At 50.8% G+C, this 15,175-nt stretch overlaps 7 protein-coding genes across 7 annotated transcripts; 2 read left to right on the forward strand and 5 right to left on the reverse strand.

Moving 5' to 3' along the window:
• Window positions 1-1,136: 1,136 nt before the first annotated feature.
• On the reverse strand, window positions 1,137-1,836 carry PpBr36_02892 (uncharacterized protein; the record flags this gene model as incomplete). Its single annotated transcript, XM_029890069.1, has 4 exons — window positions 1,137-1,161; window positions 1,257-1,315; window positions 1,388-1,615; window positions 1,834-1,836. The coding sequence occupies 4 exons, from the start codon at window positions 1,834-1,836 to the stop codon at window positions 1,137-1,139; spliced, it is 315 nt and encodes a 104-aa protein (XP_029754108.1).
• Window positions 1,837-2,762: 926 nt separating this feature from the next.
• PpBr36_02893 (uncharacterized protein) lies at window positions 2,763-5,494 on the reverse strand (the record flags this gene model as incomplete). The annotated part of the gene is made up of 3 exons (XM_029890070.1): window positions 2,763-3,424; window positions 3,484-5,229; window positions 5,455-5,494. 3 exons carry the CDS (start codon window positions 5,492-5,494, stop codon window positions 2,763-2,765), a joined length of 2,448 nt encoding a protein of 815 aa, XP_029754107.1.
• A 1,500-nt stretch (window positions 5,495-6,994) lies between these two features.
• On the reverse strand, window positions 6,995-7,536 carry PpBr36_02894 (uncharacterized protein; the record flags this gene model as incomplete). Its single annotated transcript, XM_029890071.1, has 2 exons — window positions 6,995-7,330; window positions 7,399-7,536. The coding sequence occupies 2 exons, from the start codon at window positions 7,534-7,536 to the stop codon at window positions 6,995-6,997; spliced, it is 474 nt and encodes a 157-aa protein (XP_029754114.1).
• A 769-nt stretch (window positions 7,537-8,305) lies between these two features.
• Window positions 8,306-9,679, forward strand: PpBr36_02895 (uncharacterized protein; the record flags this gene model as incomplete). The annotated part of the gene is made up of 4 exons (XM_029890072.1): window positions 8,306-8,328; window positions 8,405-8,620; window positions 8,686-9,490; window positions 9,554-9,679. The coding sequence occupies 4 exons, from the start codon at window positions 8,306-8,308 to the stop codon at window positions 9,677-9,679; spliced, it is 1,170 nt and encodes a 389-aa protein (XP_029754113.1).
• Window positions 9,680-10,089: 410 nt separating this feature from the next.
• On the reverse strand, window positions 10,090-11,343 carry PpBr36_02896 (uncharacterized protein; the record flags this gene model as incomplete). The annotated part of the gene is made up of 1 exon (XM_029890073.1): window positions 10,090-11,343. The coding sequence occupies one exon, from the start codon at window positions 11,341-11,343 to the stop codon at window positions 10,090-10,092; it is 1,254 nt and encodes a 417-aa protein (XP_029754112.1).
• Window positions 11,344-13,872: 2,529 nt separating this feature from the next.
• On the forward strand, window positions 13,873-14,781 carry PpBr36_02897 (uncharacterized protein; the record flags this gene model as incomplete). The annotated part of the gene is made up of 1 exon (XM_029890074.1): window positions 13,873-14,781. One exon carries the CDS (start codon window positions 13,873-13,875, stop codon window positions 14,779-14,781), a length of 909 nt encoding a protein of 302 aa, XP_029754111.1.
• PpBr36_02898 (uncharacterized protein) lies at window positions 14,203-14,708 on the reverse strand (the record flags this gene model as incomplete). The annotated part of the gene is made up of 2 exons (XM_029890075.1): window positions 14,203-14,553; window positions 14,589-14,708. The coding sequence occupies 2 exons, from the start codon at window positions 14,706-14,708 to the stop codon at window positions 14,203-14,205; spliced, it is 471 nt and encodes a 156-aa protein (XP_029754106.1).
• Window positions 14,782-15,175: the final 394 nt, after the last annotated feature.

Here is a 15,175-nt window from a genome sequence, read left to right on the forward strand (position 1 = left end):
GAGGAGCCCCGTTTTACCTTCTGAGGGAACAGGCACGTTTCTTATAACATGATCGTAGAGTCCTCCTGATGCATTTCGTCTATTCGCCTCCATCCCTGCGCAGTCCACCCCAGGACAACATGAGTATACCGTAGGTGCCCGGGGCGCAGAATGACGTTCCCGTGAAGGCTCTGCATGAGAAGTGAGGCAACGCCAAGTCTCAGATGCTCCTCCAAGACCAGCTCACATCCGAGTAACATGGCCAATCCCATTGTAGGCCTCTTGCTCAGCCGCCGCTAGGCCCAGTGAGAAATCAATAAATCTTCAAGCAACTGGGCGACGGAGACACTAAGTTCCTGAATCAAGAAACTATTAGCTCTTCACTGGTGTAGATTTAGTTCAGGTCCAGGCTTGCTTGGCCCCTGAACAATTCCTCCCGCTAAAGCCTTTGTGCCTATATCTGTAGCAACATCATTTCCGCTGCTGACCGCAAGCTCGGACGCTAAAACCGTAGGCTCATTAAAGTGATTCGTGGGTCAAGTCAGGAACACGAAATCGTTAGCTGTTGCCTCCCTAATCACCTGCCAAGTATTCCGGACTCATACGAGACCTGACGATTAGCGCACCGTTGATACATCAGGGTGGCGAGCTCCACCCTTGTGAGCCTTATGTCGTTGAGCGCCACTGAACATATCGAAAGCCATCCTATCTGATCGTGGCTTGCCTCCCCTGATCGACAGTTACGAATGCCAGTTTGAAGTCAACGCCATCTCTGGAAAACTCTGCGCTACAGAGTTCTTATGTAAACAATGACGAAAAACACAAGGCTGAACTTCAGAAGCCGTTATTGCCAAATTATCTCCTTTGAATACCCCAGGAATGTTTTCAAGGGATACAGAGGTCCAGGTAGTGAGTAGATTGGGGGAGCAAACGACTCTTGGGGACCACATTCAAGCGAGCAAGTATGAGACTGGCTGCAAGACGAATACATCACCTATTCCATTGAAATGGCCTGAACGAGTGGCCGGTTATTATCAGATAAGAGGGGATATCGCCAGTATTTCTTTTGGTACAATGTATAGAGCTTGTGTACAAAGTATGGTACAGAGTTGTGATCGTCACTTCATGGGTATCTGAGGTTCGATGGTGATTCGAGTTTACTCGTTGATCTTGGCCAGGATCCTAGGGTAGTGACAACGCCATTAGAATTTTGACCAAAGCTAGGTGAACGGGTAGGGAGGACCCTTAGGGTACTTGGAGGGCGCTTTTGCACATACTCGCTGTCGCGGAAGAGGTGGTACTCCTGGTCGCCAACCTTAACAGGGGAGCCGCCGTACTAAACAGGTGTTAGTGATGAATCCATCTCCGAAACCCAATATTAAGGGCTGACGAAATGCTGCGAACGTACTTGAGGAATCAAAACACGGTCGCCAGTGGCAACGCCCATGGGGGTACGCTTGCCGTCCTTGTCGAGCCCGCCGGGGCCAACAGCGAGGACCTTGGCCTCGTTCAGCTCCTTAACGCTGGACTCGGGCAGGAAAATGCCGCTTGCCGTCTTGGCCTCGGCCTTGACGCGCTGCACGAGCACGCGGTCCAGGAGCGGGACCAGAGACTTGATCGAGCGGAGGGTAGTAGACTGTGACAACCGAGTGTGTTAGTCAAAACAAACTCAAGCTATCAGACAAGGCGAACAGGAGAGTGAAAGGGCGTCAATCTCGCCAATAACCTCTCGAGAGGCTACCAGAGTAAATAGATAGCTAGTTGTCTCAATCCAACTGCAGCTGCTGCGTACGAAACAGGGCTGAAATCGTAATGAAAGGAAAAAAAGACAAATTTTCTTGGAGGTGCGCTTACCATTGTGATGGAGTTATTATGTGCTTAGCAAGCTCAGCCAATAGTCTAAACGGGTATTACTTATGTAGGTTGGAGAACGTGTTGAGCTGAATTGGAAGTTTGCAGGTTACAAGATGCAATAAAAAAAAAAGGTAAACGAAACAGCTTTGACCTTTGCTCGCGTTGGGAAGCTTCCAGAAAACGCGATGGGGACCTTTTTTTTTGCCGAGATAAACCGCTCGGGGGCTGGGCAGCTGGAAGACCCCTAACCCTGGCCGCTGCCCTGGTCCGTAAAAGCGTATCTAACTTATAAAGGTGCTGGCCCCTCAACCCCCCTGAAAGAACATTAGAGACCCAGGATTCTTCCACAGTTTGCGCATCAAGATTCAGCACTCAGGTGAACGTCTAGATACGCTCTTTGGAATTCTGGACAGCTTCGAGACATCTCAAGAGGCCAAACCAAGCACAAATCGTTTTATCGGGTGAGACATCGGCTTGGAAACTGGCGGCGAAATCGGAATAATTTGAGGTCAATGGACCAATTACAGGTGGTGACTTTACTTTTTTTTTCCTTGTTAAAAGCTCTTGAGTTGGTCGCTAGTATTGTCTCGTAAAAAATAATATCTTATCGGATGTCCAAGGGAGAATCCAAAAATCCCTTCGTATATTTCCCGGGTGCCCATTCTAGTGCTCAATGAGCTGCTCTAATGCAACCCTTTATGCAAGCCCAGTCCCCTAGAATGCTACATGCAAATATTCCCCAAAATCCCCAGTAACAAAATAAAACAATGTACACCAACCACTCATCTCCATCTCTGTGCGCTCGATATAATCCAGATGATATGTCTGTGATTTCACGAATAACATAAGAAGCGCAGGATATAAGTAGTGTGATGATGATGAATTTCCGCGTGGGCACAACAAAATATAGCCTTCGCCGGCAAAAGTCACTATTTGGCAGGTGCCGCAGCAGGTGTGGTTGACGGGGCCGCCGGTGGTTCCAAAATGTGAGTGTGGTCCTCTGCTTGGAAGACCTGACCGGGGGCTTCTTGTCGACATATGACGGTGTTTGCAACCCACGGATCTTCAATGATCTCCTCCATCTTAGCCCTTTCCTTGGGATTTATGATCAGCATACGGCTGATTACATGTCGACTCTCACGCGGCAACAGTCGGAGGATCCGCCAAGGTCCCCGAATAACCTCGCGCTTCTCAGGTGCCGAGCTGTTACCAGTATTAGAACCCCCCGTGTTGGTATCCGTGCCGGTGCTTGTTGGTCCTTCCGCCTTCTGTGGCTGTGGGTTGTTAATCTGCTCGACAGTTGACTTATTATCGTCGCTCTGGACAAATATGTCTCGCGCCGGTGTCTCAGTGAGTGCCGATGAGGACTGATGGGACGGCAAAACCAGCTTCTTTGGGTCGTGGCCTGGCGTTGGCTCGGAAGCAAACAGTTTGAACGAGTTATCGGTCATGCGAGGAACTTTCCAGGGAAAGCGGCGCAATGTCATGCAGCAATAGATGATGGCCAATGACCATATATCGACTGCTGCAGGGTCATATCTCCGTTCGTCATACACCTCGGGTGCCAGATATGGATCGGATCCCACAATCCCTGTCCGGGTCGTTAGTTTCATGCGGTCGCTCTTGCATCAGATGAGTCAGGTGACCTACCTTTTGCTAAGTTGATCCCGTTCTCGAAAGGATATTTGAAGACATGAGCGCTTCCAAAATCGATTATCTTCATTATGCCGTGTTCGCTGACCACAACGTTGTCCAACTTCAAATCTCGATGCGCAAGACCCATGCCATGCAGATACGTGACTCCACTAAGAATCTGGAGGAAGCAGCACGTCACCTCCTCGCGTGACTGTTTTCCGGTCATGACAATGGCGAAAAGATCATATGGAGCGTATTCCATGACCTCATACCACTTGCCCTTTTCTTGCACAATGTCAAGCGTCTCGATAATGTTACCGTGATGCAGCGATGAGCCGATGCAATACTCGGCCGTCAGCTTCTTGACGTACTCCTTCTCCGTTTCGTACGTATGCCGTGGTCGAAACTCCTTCACTGCAAAGACTGTGTTGTCATCTGCCCGCTTCATTAACCTCACCGATCCACCGGCTCCTGAACCGAGGACTTTACCCAGCTTCCCATATTTTGAAGACAGACCATGGTCACTGCCAAAGGGAATCTGGGCCTGGGATTTAGAACTCGTCGAGACCTGTGTTGATTTGACCGATGGAGATGGGGATGAGGCGCGCTTCTTGTGAGGGCCGACCTTGAAAAACCGCTTCAAGTCTGCCATCGAGTTAGGCCTACTATTAATTGTTGGAGTGGTACTGGTCTCCCGATTGAGATCAGCTCCCCTGAGGAATAAAGCCGAACCGCGCTTGTCCGGGGAAGCTTTCCCCAGGCTAATGGAAGACGATGCGGGCGAATGCTTTTTCCTGCCCAAAGAGAAATGAAAGCGCGGCTCGATGGCTTTCTGCTGCGGGCGCTTATGTGCCGCATACGGGTCGTTCGCATCGCCGTCCGGAGTGAAGGGCCTCGTGTACAGTTGCGAGGCAGCTAGACGGGTCGGGCTCGAATCTCGAGAAGACGGCAGACTCCCCGGTCCTGCAGAAAACATGCCCTTGCGGTGCCCGCCTACTTTTGAGGAACCATCACTATCATTGTGCGTCGAACGAGGTCGCCGGGGAACTTCATCAGCCGAGGAGAAACCATCCGGTCGCAAGCTTGGTCGAGAAGACCGAGGTGGCGAGCCCGTTGAGTCCTGTGGAGTAATGAGGTCACTTCGGTGGCCCGCTGTGGAATTGGCCTGGCGTTTCGAGTCGACATCAGCAAGACCAGTGGCCGCAGGGGTCAGAGGCGGACTATGCATTGGCGCAACCCGCGGGCTCGACAATGGTGATTGCCCAGCGGTACTGCGAGTATTTTGACGAGTAGGGTTCTTCGAAGAATCTTCTTCATGAGAAGGGGTCTGTTTGGGAGCATGGAAACCCAAGTCAGCAGAGGCGCACTTGAACGATGGCGCATGGGCAACAACAGGATGGGAGAGATGGCGCACTCTAGAGGCAGGAAGCGAGACTGGCTGGAATGAAAATATGTTCATCCGGCGCTCCTGCAAGTGAGAGCCTTGCAGCGACTTCGTCAACGCACTCAGCTGGGCTGGTGTGACCTCGCCGAGTTCATGGGCGTCGACGGGAGCAGGGACTTCTGAAGACGATCCCGATTGCATCACCTCGGGGCCGATCTCCTCAACGACGGACCGAAAGCGCACGGAGGGTGCTGCTGGCTGTGAAGTTGGCGCTGGCGCTGGCGCTTGCGTTGGAGATGTCGGTGCTGCTACTACTACTGCTGGAGGCTCGGCTGGCGCCTGTGGTTCGGAAGTGTCGGTATGAGCATCTGTGGGGGCTGCTTCGCGTGGAAGATATCATCAGCAACTGAGTAACCAAGTTTTCGGTACCTAGTAGGCGGCAGGTTGACCAAAGGGTGCATAGCATTGAACCTCATGTTGGGCTGAACAGGTCCAAATCAAAAAGGGGGGGTTTTGTTTCTGCATTGGTTGCGAACAAAGGCAGAAACTACGGCAGGGCTGGAAAGTGCGATTATCAGCAGCTGAACTGTCACCTCACGTACCCCTGGGCTCAGATTGGGCCCCCGCGGGGGAGGTTGCCATTGCGAAGATTGGTACCGCCGAATATAGAAGAGCGCCAATGCGATAGTAGAGCCCTATGTTCCTGGCATAGAATGACTCCCAAGGGAGATAGCCAGGACAAATTTGGCAGCTATCAAATGGTGAGAGACAAGATTGGCGACAAAAAAAAGTGAAGGTAGAATAAGCAAAAAGGTAAGGCTTGGGTGGTGCTTTGGTAACGATAAGCCAGAAAAAATGGCAACAAGCGTGACGACAACAAGTACCCGATTTGGGCTGGTTTACCAAGCCGCCCCGGTTGGACGCTTTGCAGAACACTCACGGTTGCGGAAGACTCCGTGGTGGGGCATTTGACATGGGCCAAAGTCACCGAATTTCAGATAATGGACCTAAACTAGAGTAGGTGGGATGTACATATTTGCGCGCGCGGATGTTTTGATTGTTAAGATTGATATTGATTAGACCGAGATCTGTTTTTTATTCTTCTTTGCTTCACTGATTAAGGAGAGGACAAGATACATAAGTTAGCTACGGTAGCTAGTCAAGTTCAATCGGTTTTCCTCGGCTCGATGCGCGGATACGGGGAATTGATGCACCGCGACATGCGCTCGAGGTGTCTGACTCAGAGTCCAAGATCTAGACTAGACTACTATAGCTTTACGTGGTAATTCTTGACTGAAGATGGGAAAAGAGGTAAGTCTTGTGGGTTACATCGGAGAATAATCCGTCCCTTACGTACGTAATTAAGGTAACTTGCACAGAGAAGACGAAGAAGCAGAAAAGAGAAAGCCAAGAGAAAAATAAAATAAAAAAAGACTGGATATCGTCGATAAATAAGGAGTACCGTGACGTATATACATAGGACCATCCCAGCTGCGAAGCTATCATTTGTATTTAGTCAAACCAACCTTGAATAGATGCCCCGAACCTACCCCCCTGGAAGTACCTTACCATGTCATTATTAGATGCGCATGATTAAATCTGCCGGTGATAAATGCTTTGCCGGCGCCTGCAGTGCACTTTTCCAAAGTCAATCAGGATTTAGACTTATTATGCGTCGAAAATGAGATTATAGGTTTGCTTTCATCAAATTCATCACATGATCTGCCAGGTAATACTAGATATATCGAAACTAGTCTAGACTAGACCTAGAATCAAGATACGTTGAGGATGCCACTTATATCTCATGTTCAACCGATGTTATAAAGCTGTACCCAACCTATATCTTAGCCGATATCAGCCAAAAAAAAAAAAAAAAAAAAAAAAAAATTGACTGCTCAATCTCTCCGTCAATAGCTCCCACCTTGATAGCGTCCATCTTCACTTACTGGCTCCAGTACCTTGGACAGATAGTCTCCAAAGACCAGAATTCAGAACACGCTGCACACACTATCCAATGTATCCCAGAAGAGAACTATGGGTAAAATGGAATGACGATAATAAGAAGCCAAAGTGCTACACAATATAATACAAAATTGGCCCAGCAAAATAGCTCGTCTATCACGCTGCAGAACGCGCCAAATGTCAAGGCTTAACCTCTATGCCAATAGACTTGCACTGATGTATGATGGCCTTGCAAAGCCCTTCCAGCGAATGACCTGATAACCTCGTCTCCGTCTGCTTGATTTTGGCGATCTCGTAAATGTGCTTAAGGCTGACTGTGCCTACAGTCTCCTTTCCTGCTAAACCGGTTCCCTTCCTCTTGCCCTTGCGCCCTACTGGGGCGTCGGCGGCGTTGAGCAGCAGCCATGAGGTCTGAGGAGTCCGGATATCGAAAGAAAAGGTTCGGTCTGGTCGGACAGTAACGCGCACAGGCGTGGGGGTGCCCGTGATAATATGTGCTGTCCTTGCGTTGAATTCCTGTTTCGCAAAAGGTGTTAGTATCGCATCGCCCGAAGACTATGAGGCGCCGCAGGACAAAAACCAACCTTGCAAAAATCCATTGACTTGACACCTTTGCTTCCCAGTGCTGGACCGACAGGAGGACTGGGGCTCGCTTGGCCCGCTCCGACGAGAAGCTTGACGATTTGGTCTGCGCCTCCGGCGGCAGCGCGTGCCTTGGACATTGTAACGCGTCTCTGCCCAGGCAGACAATTCGCTTAAGAGTAAGTTTGTGGTGTGGATGTAGCCTTTGAGAAAGAAAATTATCTCTCAGGGTTTGTCGTGGACAGGTGAGGTTCGAGCTTCGTTCCTAACAAGTATTCGGGAATCGCCTCGCTTGTTGAAGAATCGGCATTTAGCAAGCTCATCAGTTCTCACGAAGCCAAAAAATTCGGCCAAGCATCGGATCCATGAGCTTCAGCCACAAGCCCAGAGCCTGTGCCGTGTCGCTCAATTGAAGCGGGCTCCACCCTGAACGTGACTCTGGGTGTGCTCTGTCTCCAGGGTCCCCTTCCCGTCCCTTGGCTGCAATGGGTAAAGGCAATCGTACAGTGACGCCACACCAACTGTCGGTCGGTTGACGTACATTTGGCCCCGCATCAGGCGCGCTTGTCCCTCCATAAATTTGCCGATGGCTACGACCCGGGCATTCCTACGACCGAGATACGATTGAAAACGAGCGGTGAGGTGACTCGATAATCTTGAACAATCTTGCCGAAAAGGCTTTTTTTCAGAAAGAACCTGTTGCAAGCGAGCTACTTTGTTCTTTATTCCAGCGAGCCTTTTGTATCAAAGGTATTGACAATACTGGACGCCGTCCATCAACCGTTCGACAAAAAGCGCGAAAACAATTTCCGCCCGAGTATCAAACTTGCCATATCTGACAAAGGCTCTTCGTTTCTACTGAAAGATTTACTCTTGGAAGCTATCCAGTCAGCTGCAAACACCCCAACCATGTTCAACTGGGCAAGACAACAGTAAGTTGACTGGGTCGCTATAGGTCAAGTACAGGTCAGTCCGCAAGTCTGACAATACTCTGCATGTGCGATATAGGCTGGCCAATGTCGCCGGCACCCAGGAGCCTATCTATGGCCCGACTGCCATCAAGTCGGTTGCCCAGGAGGCAGCAATCACGTCGCATACAGAGCTTACCCGCGATGACCTGAAGTGGCGGGCGATGACATCCACCTGTGTCGAGACGCAGACCTTCTATATGACCACCGACAGTGGTCACCTTGCCTTTGTGCAGGTCATCTACAGCAATGTCGCGTATGTGACTTTACTGCCTCCCTGTACTGTCCGGAAAGGTTCGTCGCTGACTCTGCAAAAATCAGTGGCATTCGAACAACATGTCAGTTCAACACCAAGGTCTTCAACCTCAAAGACGACGGCAAACCGCATCTGTGGTGCACAACCCCCTTGAGCAACCACTCCTTCAGTGAAGATATGACAGCTTTTTATGCCGACGACTGCGCCGTCGAGCTTTCCGAGGACGGCACATCATATACAATCAAGTCCATGACAGATGAGCGAGCCATTGTCAACATCAAGGTCACCAGGACCACTCCAGGGTTCCATGCAGGCAAGACGGGCACCACGTTGTTTGGGACGGATCTGGCCGATCCCTGGGGAACAATGCGCCATGCCTTCTGGCCCAGGTGTCAGACGGAAGGCACAATCACGACTCCTGAAGGGCCCATCGACGTCAAGGGACGCTGCCTATTTGTCCATGCGCTGCAGGGCATGAAGCCCCACCATGCCGCGGCCAGCTGGAACTTTGTCAACTTTCAAGGCCCGACACACTCGGCTGTCTTGATGGAGTACGTAACACCACCATCGTATGGATCTACGACTGTCAGTGTCGGTGCCATCGCCAAGGATGGTGAAATCGTTGTTGCTGGCTGCTCAAACCATGTTGAACATGTCGAAACCCGGAGTGACTCAGAGAACGACTGGAAGGAGCCGACGAAAGTCAAGATGACATGGTCTGGCGCGACAAAAGATGGCAAGAAGGTCGAGGCCGGCATTGAGGGCGAGTACGAGACGCGTCTGGATCGCATCGATGTCATGGCTGAGGTCCCCGGCTTCGTCAAAAAGTTCGCCGCAGCTACCGCAGGGACGAAACCTTATATCTACCAGGTTGGTCATAAGAATATGCACATTAGTTCTGAATATTCCTGCCATGCTGACACGGTTCAACAGTACATGCCTCGCAAAGTGAGTCCAACACTGAAGCTCAAGCTCGGAGAGGAGCCCGAGATTACCGAGACCGGCGCCATGTTCTGCGAGGCCACTTTTATCAGTGATTCCACTACTGGGGAACAATAAGGGGTTTACTCTAGTAAGTTTGCAAGCCATTTTGGGGTGAATTAGGAAAGCTCATTTTCAGGAACACCCCAGTCATACAGTTTCAGGTCTTATTTGCAGTTTCGCAAGCAATATATGCAAATAGAGGTTGTTCTAGGTAGAAGCGCTTGTATCACAAGACGTAGGGCTTAATGGTTGTTGGACATAACAATAGGGACTTGAATTTTAACAAAGATCATCAAGTATTTGGTCGAGTTTTTAGCGGACTGCCCGGGTAATATTTGCACCATAGCCCCCTGAGACTTTCTGTCAGCTCATACCATTCGAAGTAGTCAAATATTCCTCATGTCAATGAACCATGGCAAGAAAATTGCTGAATGTACTTGTCATAACTCATATACATACGTATGTACTGTAAACGCTCGGCAAGTCTAGCCAAACACGAAATCCTCATAGTTCCTGGCTATCCTCTCCATGCCCTCTTTTAGTCCCCAGCCTTTTATGCGACACACATGACGGTACATCTTCTCCAACATCGAATCCATCTCGTTGCCAGCAAGATGTAGATCGGTTTCTACAAGTATCCTATCATCGGGACAGGTTCTAATTATCTCAGGCACTTTCTCCTCAACCGAGGGGGTACCCATGTTTATGGCAACTGAGAATGAAAAGAAGATTTTGGACGGTATGCGCGGGTCCATGTACTGCTTCAACACTTCGGCCGAACCAGAGAAGGAGTGGAGACATATCCGCGGAGGAAAAGGCTTTGCGCCGACTTGGGTCTGCTGCGGCTCGACCTCCTCGTCCGAGTCGTACTCCTCCCAGGCCTGGGCGTCCTTGGCCACCAGCCTCTGCTTCCGCCGGCTGACGACCTCCCTCTCGTGGCCCTTCCACGTCTTGGAGAGCGCCTCCAGCAGCAGACCGGAGCACTGCACCCCGTGCACGCTCACGGCCCGCCCGAGCTCCCCCGCCAGGGCGACCTGGGCCAGCAAGATGCGCTCCTGGTGCGGCAGGTTGACTCGGTACTTGCTAAGCATGCGGCCGTACCGCCCGCCGGGGACCATGTCGCGCTCTTCCTCGGCGGGCGGGTCGATCTCGCCATCAGGCCCCGTTTCGCGGGGCTGCGGGAGCCGAAAGGCCTTGTCGAGACCTACCTCGCCGACCATGGCGGTCGGGTAGCGGAGCAGCCTCTCTTTGGCCGCGGCGACGACGGACGAGAGAGGTTCCGGGTCGGGCAGGCTGGCGAGGAAGTCCGGATCCGAGTCAGGAGACGGCTTGAGGACCGAGGCGAAATGAGCGGCCTTGTCGAGCTCCGAGGACGCCGAGTCGTCATAGACCAGGTGCGAGAACCAAGGATGGTAGCCAAAGGCAGGGACAACCCTGCCGCCCGGAGCGCTAGGATCCGCCGACCGCGACTTCAGTTGCAAGCGAGTGGGTACACCGTGGTCATCTGCAGCGATGGCTGAGAGGGCCTGGTCCTGAGCGCGTGAGGCCATGACGGTTATGGCCCGGGTCCGCATTTTGGAAATCTGAGCGATAGAGGCGGGTGTGGTAGTGGGGTGGCAATGTGCATCAAAGGCCCCGATCTCCCAGGGAAAAGGTTCGGAGTCGCCGGGGCCGGTGTTACTCGGGCTGCCGGTCCCGGCCGAGGCATCGCCCGGAACATGCCCGTGGCCTGGACACATTTTCGTGATCGGCCCCGCGGGGGGTTTTCTTGGTGCTTATTACGCTTATTACTAGAAAAGACTTTTTTTCTTATTAGCTCGTTTAGCCTGGGGTTAGCTCAGGCGAGTAAGATCCGAGCATCCAAGAACGTCTGCACATGTCCGGGATTGAATTGAACAATAATGGATGCGGAGAGAGTTCGGACAAAGGATCTGAAGGGGTGGGTGGAGGTGGGGATGGTGGATTGACTTGTTTGATGTCACCACGCAGTCGATGACAGGCTAGTAAGGTCCCTAAAAGTTCAGGCGGCCGCCGATGGGTTGCGGCTCACAGCAGCTGAAATTAATTCATCCACATGCAGGGTCTCCGCCAAAAACCCACTGGGGATGGGGGATGGCAAAACGAGGATTGCTTGTTACGGAGTACCGTAGTTGGACTATGCTAAACTCTAGCCCATGTTCCAAACTGATACTGGATTTCCCACCTCCTTGTTGGCTCTTTTCTTCCTAGTTTGGGGCTTGCTACTGTCTAATTTTTACCGAAAACCGTATCAAATTAATGTTGCCAATTGGCAAAACCCCCTCCCATCCCTCCTTCCCAATTCCCCATGCCCCGCACCGAAGAGAGGTCTAGCCAATTCTTAAAAGTCCCTTGCCGGACCGACCTCCAGTGAGTCCCAAATCCATCCCCACTCAAAATGAATGTGCTCCAAGACCAGCATATCCAGTCAGCAAGCAGCCCAGGCAAAAAAAAAAAAAAAAAGGAACCTCTTACCTCCTGCAAGGAACAATTTCTTGTAATCCCCCCGCAAGAACAAGTACGCAGGACCACTATGCATCAGCCTACATGTGCATCTCGACCCGTTTCCGGCGTCAGTATCCGGCCCGGGGCTTCTTTGGAGCAGTTTCCGGTTTCTTCTTTTTCCCTTCTTTTCTCCTTCATCTCATCTCACCGCTAGGGGCAAAAAAAAAAAAAAAAAAAAAAAAAAAAAAAAAAAAAAAAAAAAAAAAAAAAAGACCAACCCTCGTGGAGAATGGCAGCAACGGGGCTTTGCGGGGGGGTTTTATATTTTTATTATATTTTTTTTTTCTTCGTCGACCGGGCGCATGGCGTCGTGCAAAAATTTGAGCGAGTGGTTGGGCGTTCGCTCGCTCGCTCGGGTCGCTTTGACTTTCAACTGTCGCAATCGTTTAATGAACTAATTACATACATGCCTAGGTAGATGGTCTATTATGCGAAGCTAAGTAAGTACCTTAGGCTGGTCAGTGAAATGGAAATGTACTTTGTACAGGTAATTATCGATATCAATCGCCCGCACGCCTCGTGTGCTTGATCAATTAATTGTCTTGCCACCTCATTAGTCTCTGGCCTCGAGAAACACGCACAGGACTTTACTGTGTCTCGCCCCATCGTTTCCTTTCGCATGTGAGAGTGTTTGGTTTGTCGTCCGTTATCCCGCCCAGCAGGCGTTATACGAACCAACAACACTCATTAAACGAAAAAGCTTATACGTTATCCCGCGAAGCAGTCCGTCTTTCTCTTCCCACATAGTACGAAATACACAACGGACAATACTGTACCCTACAGCCAGGCAGGCTCTCTGTCTACTGCACACAACCCATACCGAACCTAGACCCCGGGTTTCATCCTGCAACCTTAACTCCCCTAACAAACGTTGGCAAGGTATGTCACTGTACGAGCGAGAGGGATGAGGCTTGCCGAAAGCCACATCGACAGAGGCTAAAACATGGCAAATTTGTATGAGGATATTGGAGCTCTGACTCGCCAAATTAGCTACAGTAGCATAGGTAGCTGTGCTGTCTACCTAATTGTTTGAAGCATCAACCAAGTGACTACCTAGGTACCTAATTACCGTAAAGGGACGAGCGAATAGGCAGTCAGTCAGCTGTTTTCTCTTCAGACTCGATTGCCTTTCGACCACCCAACACTTCCAACCAACCTTTTTGCCTCACTGCCTTCATTCATCAGCAGAGTTTCACATGTCATCTATGATAGAGACAGTGTGCTTGCGACCTGATTATCAAGCCTATTCGAACAGAACCCACCTCTGATGGATTTTACAAAGTTTGCTTGTTAGACAGAAAGCCGATTGTCCCGGATTGATGCTTGCCTCATTAGGCTTGCACTCACTTTGGCAGAAAAAAAAAGGAGAGGGACAAGCGAAGAAGAGGAAGAAAGAGACGATATACGTACACGCGCGCACACACACACGCACACATCCCCGCTGTCGGATCAACACACCCGGCTTGTTTTCCATCTTCAGCAACTTCCGATTTGTTTTTTAACAAGTCCAAAATCTCGCCACCGTTTATCCGTCGAGTGCTATTTGAATCTTGACATCCTTGATAACTTGCCGAAGCAAAAGAAACGCCAAACGCTGGTATAACAGAATCAAGTAACAGCACACCATATCGAAAGATACAACGTACGAATCAAAAAATCAACGCACAACGATAGATAAAGATAAAAAAAAAGTACGGAAAGACAGAGAAAAGAAGAAAAGAAGAAAAGAAAAAAAAAGGCTGGCCATGTCGAAACTCGGCAATGTCGTGCTGGTCGGCACCATCGTCGTCCTCTCCGGCCCGCTTGCCCTCGCTGCGATATCAACCACCTTTGTCGCGGCAACCCTGCTCCTCCTCTTCGCCGGGGCCGTCTTCGTCCACGCCGTGCTCAAATCTCTCTATCAGGTAACTACCTGGCCTTTCTCCACCCACCCGACGACCTTGACGACGACGGCGGTGCCCAATTCGCCAAGAAGCTCATCTTTGAAACCTGCCGCAAAGGGACAGGCCGTCACCGCGCCACATCATCCACCCTCGCTCGCCATTAAGACGGGTCGGTGGACGTCTTCATCCGTGTCAAAGGCAGGCAGCTGCAGTCCGGAGAGCACCGGCTCCGTGACCTCCAGCTACAGCAGGAGCTCCTCCAGCAGTAGCAACGGCGGCAGCAGTAGCAGCACCAGGAGCACCAGCAGTGCCAGCGACGGGGCCATCGAGCATGCACATATAATCAACGGGATCAGCCAAGCCGTCGGCAACGCCGCCATGATGGAAGGCAGCCTCCGTGGCGGGCTTAGCCGGAGGAGAAGGCCCGCCGCGAGCCTCATCGACTTTTACGACGACGAGTTTGACGATGCCGACTTTGTGGACGAGGTTTACTTTCCAGAAGACGAGGACATGGACGGGCCGTGGGCCGGCCTGGGCGCAGAGCTATCGCGCCATCGTCACCGCAGCTACGACCACACCTTGCTGCGTCGGCATCGGTCAGCCAGCGTCGCGGGCTTCATACCTCCGGTGGCGTCAAACAGTTCGAGGAGGAGGGCGTCCATCGCGGAGCTGCCGTCGGTTTTGCAGTCGGCGACCATGTCATCAATCAGCTATAGGAGATCATCCACACCTGGGAGGCGAAGAGTACGTTTGTCGGATTATGGATTATAGATAACCTGGGACACGTTTGTTTTCGAATTGTCTTGTAGAAAAGCACTTTTGACATGAAAAATAGTACGTACGGGGGAGGTACATTGTCTGCTCCACAACTCGAGAACAGCGGACAAAACACAAATATGTGACTAATGATGTAGAGAAGAATTTTCCAAGCCCGTAACCAAGACGATGTTCGATTAAAAATAATTTCCAACGTCGCCTGAAGACTAAACATACTTTTGAAGCACAATGGGCGGACCAAGAAAAAAAAAATCAGTTTCCGTTTTTCCAACCGAGCCGAGCTGACCAGAATCTTAAAAGGTCAAAGTATAGCAACTTCCAGGAAAAAGGAGAGACTTTTCTTTTTCTGTACATCATACACACAATACTTTTTTTTTTCTTCTTTTTT

This window comes from Pyricularia pennisetigena, chromosome 3, assembly GCF_004337985.1.
Source record: "Pyricularia pennisetigena strain Br36 chromosome 3, whole genome shotgun sequence".
In the NCBI taxonomy this organism is placed as follows: Eukaryota; Fungi; Ascomycota; class Sordariomycetes; order Magnaporthales; family Pyriculariaceae; genus Pyricularia; species Pyricularia pennisetigena.